The sequence below is a fragment of the Aquarana catesbeiana genome, linkage group LG05 (assembly GCF_042186555.1).
Source record: "Aquarana catesbeiana isolate 2022-GZ linkage group LG05, ASM4218655v1, whole genome shotgun sequence".
NCBI lineage: Eukaryota > Metazoa > Chordata > Amphibia > Anura > Ranidae > Aquarana > Aquarana catesbeiana.
The window spans coordinates 318853285-318859599 of NC_133328.1; the positions used below are offsets into that span (position 1 = coordinate 318853285).

At 41.9% G+C, this 6315-nt stretch overlaps 1 protein-coding gene across 1 annotated transcript in view; it reads left to right on the forward strand.

Annotated features, from left to right (window-relative positions):
• LOC141145889 (uncharacterized) overlaps positions 1–5817 on the forward strand; it is a 70641-nt gene extending 64824 nt beyond the window's left edge. Inside the window, exon 2 of the mRNA XM_073632701.1 lies at positions 4005–5817. Within this exon, the coding sequence (XP_073488802.1) occupies positions 4246–5274 (1029 nt within the window). The 5' untranslated portion in view covers positions 4005–4245 and the 3' untranslated portion in view covers positions 5275–5817. The remainder of the gene's footprint in view (positions 1–4004) is intronic.
• The last annotated feature ends 498 nt before the right edge of the window (positions 5818–6315 follow it).

A 6315-nucleotide genomic window follows, 5' to 3' on the forward strand; every position in this document is an offset into this window, starting at 1 on the left:
TGGGAAGAGCTAGAGAAGGAAATGAAGAGCGTTTTCATAAACAAGTCGTCACTCCCTACTGCAGTAGCTTGCAAACAGAAATCATCAGAGTCAGTTTTGGAATTTTGGAAAAGATTTCAGAAGGTCTGGACACAAGATGCCGGACTCAATACTCAGGATGGAATGCACAGTCTTTTAATACAGACTTATCTTAGCAACCTGGCCCCTAAATATGCCCTTGTTGTGAGACAGCAGATTTCAGATTGGGCAACAAGCAGTATGACTGACTTTCAAAAAAAATTGACTGAAAAAGACGCAGCGGGGTGTTTTGACATTCCCAAGCAGACACCAGCACCGATACATTACCAGGATAATTTCCCAGGAAATCAAAGGGGAAACTTTTATAAGAAAAGGGGACAGGATAGAGGGGGTTATAGAGGTGGATATAGGGGAAGAGGACAGCCACAAAGAGGGGATTTCCAGCAGAGGCAACCTAAACCAGGGTGTTTTAATTGTGGGGACCCCGGACATTGGAAAGCTCAATGCCCCTGGTATGACCGAGAGTGTACAAATTCAGGGCCACCGGCTACACCTACTCCCCCTCAGGCACCACCCTCAGTACAGCAGCAGCATGGTGTTAAGTACCCCATTTCTTGGAAACAACAGCAGTCACAATGAAGCTGCCCGGAAGGTAGTATCCTGGCATTTCCACTTGTCTCTCATTCTTATCATGAACAGCCTATAATTTCATTGCTTGTAGATGGGCATGAGGTACCATTTGTGCCTGATTCAGGAGCGACATGCAGTACCATTAGTAAGGATTTTTATAGGGGAGAGATTGTGGATGCTGAGCCTTCAATGGGAATAAATGGGATACTCACCAAAACTTTTAAAACACCCCCGCTTTCACTAAGCACCCGTACTGGTGCTGATTGTAATCTGCAACATTGTTTAAAATTATTCCTGGTTGTCCCGTGAGTCTCTTGGGTAGGGACTTGCCGGGAAAATTGGGCATTACAATGAAAATTACTGCAAAAGGAGGATTATATGTAAAATCTGACAGGGTTCACCTTTTTACATCACTCTCACACCCAGAAGAGGAAGATGTTAAATTGAGTGAGGAGGGAGTATGGGCAGTGAATCCTCTTGATGTAGGGTTCATTTCCTGTACGCCCTATAAAGCCACTTTGAAACCAGGAGCTTTACCTGTGTATCATAAACAGTACCCCATATCCAGAGAAAAAGAAGAGGGTATAGAGCCCATTGTGGAAGATTTCTTGAAGAAAGGTATTTTGAGAGAAATCATTTCTCCTTATAACACTCCTATCAATCCTGTTAAAAAGCCGGATGGCAGTTACAGGTTTGTACAGGACCTTAGAGCCATAAACAACTTAGTGGTACCAATTGCCCCAATAGTGCCTGATGTGCCATCATTGCTCACCTCCATACCATTCGATGCTGAGTATTTTTCTGTAATTGACCTCTCAAATGCGTTTTTTTCAATTCCCGTGGACGAGGAAACACAGCCACTCTTTGCCTTCCGATTTAAAAATCGGACGCTGACCTGGTGTAGATTGCCCCAGGGCTATATAGACTCACCTGTTGTCTATTCTATTGTCCTCCAAACCACTCTTAGAGCTTGGACACCTGAACATGGTTCAGTCTTGCTGCAGTATGCGGATGATCTGCTACTCTGCAGCTTGACAAGGGAGGCCGCCCTGGAGGATGGGAGAAATCTTTTGAAATGTCTTTTTGAAAGTGGTCATAAAGTGTCAAAGAAAAAGTTGCAATGGTGTCAGAAAACAGTTGAATATCTAGGGTTTATTCTCACAAAAGGAGAAAGAAGAGTCAGTCATAAAAGAGTTACGGCTCTGATGGGTCTGCCCCGCCCACTCAACAGGAAGGACATGCTCACCTTCCTAGGTATGATTGGTTACTGCCGCCAATGGATACCTGACTGCTCTTACTATGACAATCTCCTGAGACAGGCCACAGGTTCAGATATGCCAGACTGTGTTAAATGGACAGATGAAATGTGTAATGCTTTTGTGTATTTGAAAAATGCTATGGTAACAGCTCCAGGACTCGGCCTTCCTAAATATAATGTGATGTTTTATTTGTATGCCAGGGAAAATTGTACAACGATGGCAGGTGTCCTCGCTCAGGAGCATGGAGGCAAGCTTCGCCGTGTTGCTTTTTTTTCAAAGGTGGTACCAGTACCAGTTCAAGGCATGCCCGCATGTTTCAGAGCTTTAGCGTCTTGTGCTATGTTGGTTGACATGGCTGCAACTTTCACTTTGGGCCATGATACTACTTTGTATACTACTCATAATGTGTCCACATTACTGAGAAATATACATACGCAACATATGTCCGCCCAAAGGTTGAGCGGCTATGAGGTGATACTGTTGTCAAATCCAAAACTGCATATTAAATATGCTTCCCCTAATGCAAGCCCAGCTCCAATTTTAAATGCACTGCTAGGATTAAAAGGAGAGCAGGATGAAGTGGTGCCACAACATGACTGCACCAACCTCATCCACCAAGACACATCTCCCAGACCTGACTTGTCCCCTACTGCTTTGCCAAATGTGCAAAATGTGTATGTGGATGGATCTTGTTCTAGGCCAAATGATCACACATATCATGCAGGATATGCGGTTGTGCAACTTCCAGATGTTATACTTGAGGCCAAACCTATCCCATATCAATCAGCACAAGCTGCGGAATTGATTGTTCTCACCAGGGCATGCCAAATGTTTGAGGGTCAAAATGTAAACATTTACACTGACTCCAAATATGGGTATGGTGTGGTGTATGATTTTGGCGTCATATGGAGTAGGCGTGGCTTTATTGCAGCTGATGGAAAAAGCATCTCTCATTCCTCTTTGGTAGAGTCATTGTTAAAAGCTATTCAGTTGCCCAGAACTCTTGCCATAATACATTGCAGAGCACATACAGGCCAACAAACAGAAGTAGCTCGAGGAAATGCTCTAGCTGATTCAGCAGCCAGAAAAGCAGCTATCTCTCAACCAGCTCAAATCCAAATGCCAATGTTACAGCCTGAACTATCTTGTTTTGACCATGTACTGTCTGACCTACAAGATTATGCCTCAGAAGCCGACATGAGAGATTGGGAAAAAGTAGGTGCACAAATAGATCCAAAAACAGGACTTTTGTGCAAAGAGGGGAAGGTATGTATTCCAATGGCAAGTGCATCACTTTTTATTGCCCAGTATCATGGACTAGGTCACAGAGGCTGGAAGGCAACTTGTGAGTTACTAGGCAAGGATTTTTACATTTCAGATCTCCCTTTGTTGACAAGGGATTACGTGTCCAGGTGCATTACTTGCATTAGGAACAACCCAAATAACCCAAACAAAGCGAAACACGAACATTTGATATATCCCAGTACACCTTTCACCCACCTACAAGTTGATTTCACACACATGCCCAAGTTAGGGAAAAGACAGGAATATTTTTTGGTGGTCTTGGACATGTTTTCGAGATGGGTTGAAATTTTTGTAACTACAAAGGAAGACGCACAAACAGTAGTGAAAATTCTCACACAGGAAATTATTCCTCGATGGGGATGTCCACTTCAGATAAACTCAGACAGAGGTCCTGCATTCACCTCAAAAGTATGTCAGGACTTGGTACATTCACTCCAAATAGAATGGAAGTTTCACATTCCATATCATCCCCAAAGTTCAGGGATAGTGGAAAGGGTAAATAGGACCGTGAAAGATAAAATAAGGAAGGCTACAGGAGGAACCTTTGTCCATTGGAAGAGGGTTCTCCCAGCGGTTTTGGCAGAGATAAGAAGTACTCCCTCCAAAACTACAGGCTACTTTCCTTTTGAAGTGTTGATGGGCCGTCCCTTTCCTACTCCCTGGGCCAGAGCACCTCTTATGATAGAGCAGGGGGATTTGGATCTAGTACAGTCAGAGTATGTGAGGAAACTAATTAAAACTTTGGATACAGTTGAGAGAAATGTTGCTCGCACCTCTCCTTTTTCTTCACAGGAACCTACCCACCCTTTTAAAGTAGGAGACACGGTGGTGTTCCAACAGTTGAATAGAAGCAAGAAACAGGAATATCCTTTTGGACCTCCTACTACGGTGATTGCAGTGACCAGAACAGCTATCCTGGTGGAGAATTGCCAATCCTGGATCCATGCCAGCCGAGTGAAAAAGGTTGCCCAAAGACCCAAGAGCAGGAAGGAGATCTTAAATACAGGAGGCCCTCAAGCAGAAGTCCAAGCAGATGATGGAGAAGTTCCTGGAAAAGCAGGTCCGGCCAGAGAAGATGACCTTGCTTATTCCACCACAGACTTCTGGCAAGGCATTCTGCCTCCTGTTCCTGATCACCCTGATAGTGTTCCCGCCCATTTGGATCATCACTAACTGTATCTACCACCCTGAAGATTTGGGTGCAATTAAAAATATTTGTGGTAACACATATAAACAGAAGAACATTACAGTGATACAAGTTAGAAATAAGAGAGACATTGAAGATAATTTTGCTGATAAAATGCTTTTGTTAAAATTTAAATATGCTTATGCTCGGAAATCAGGATTTCAAAAATGTTGGATCTGTAGTAAACTGCACCCTAGCACTGTTAGGATACCCCTAATGGCTATACCTTTAAATATTACTCCCCTGTTGAGAGAAGAGATTCTCCTTGACCTTCTGAATGTCAGCAGAAGAACTAATGACACCATTTCCTTTCACATCATCAATAGAAGTCATAATCCTACCTGGTGTTTTAATTTAGGGAATTCTACTAGGAATGCTCATATCTGTAGTAAATCAGTTTTGAACATTTCTAATTGCTATGCCCCTAGTGGGAAGTTTTGTTCTTTATACCAAACACACCACGATGAGGTCAGAGTACGGGCTGATTTTGAAAAGATTCTTGCCTCTGAAGATGAAAGTAGTAAATCTGTACAGCATTTGTTTCAGGTTTTAGCAGCAGTTACAGCAGTAGATCAAGAGACTGCTGTGAATACGCCCTTCTCGTTTGGTAACCACACTTATGTTTGTTGTGGAAAGACTTGTTATCCCTGGATTCCACAAGAGGTCCAAGGCTGGTGTTACCTGGCCTCACTGGTGCCCATAATGGGGGTGATAGGTGATAGTGATGGGAGTCATTTGCTTGAAGCTAGTATACACCCAAGGTATCCATTAAAACATCGTAACAAGAGAGAGTTATTCCTTGAGAAGGATATGGCCTGGGCAATGGTTCCCCTCCTGGACAGGATGGGGAATAGATTTGATGAAAAGGTTAAATAATTATTCAGGAATTATTGATGAGATGATGGAAAAGAATTCTGATGACATTTCTAAACTTAATGTTGAAACTAGGGCTATTAGAAAACAACTAGAATTGCATGACTTAGCCATTGAGAGCATGAGTTCAGCCCTTACAGGATTATGTGAAATGACTGAGGACTATGAATGTTGTACTTGGGTACACAATACCAGTATAGAGGTACCAGACTATTATGATGTGATAGCTCAGCATAGAAAAGAGGTGGCCAAGCTGCAACAAGAGGCTCGCAACATAGCCCAGACCTGGAGTCCTTTTGGAAATGTTGATTTTGGATTTGGAGGGATATTCTCTTGGATAAGGGATATTGCCATAATTTTAATTATTGTCGTGTTCTTTTTCCTTTTCCTTTATCTTGTGTACAAGCTTATTATGTGCCTTATTAATAGAGCCACTCGCATTTCAGATCCCTCATCTCCCAATAAAACGTATCTCAGTATGTATCATCAGAAGTAGGCTGAGAATACCACCATGATAAGGAAGTGAGATCATACATATATATACTGTATATATATATATATATATATATATATATATATACATGTGTGATCAAAGAGGGGATTGTAAGGATATTTTAGCTTGCTGTCCTTTATTTTAGCTATAAGAATATGTATCCATCTTAGAATAATATGTATACGTGACGTCTATGAAAAGTTAGTTTCAAATCCTTGTAAATAACATGATTTCCCCGAAATGACGCATGAAGGTTTTTCCTTGTTGATAGTTTCTGTATGAAGAAATCATGTCTCATTTTTAGGTGTTTTTTAATCATCTGATGTATACGTAATGTCTGTATATTAATGAAAGGGTTGAACTTTTTTTGTGATGTCGTTTTGATTATATAAGTGATTGTCTACGGAAGTAAAAAGGAGAACATTCCAGACATTTGACTGTTGTGTCATTATTTTCTCACTGGAATGGTCTCCGGGCCTGATTTGGGTTTGAAAGAACACTCTAGGCAGATATGCTAGAGAAGAGGTTCACTTGCTCCTAGAAGAAGATCG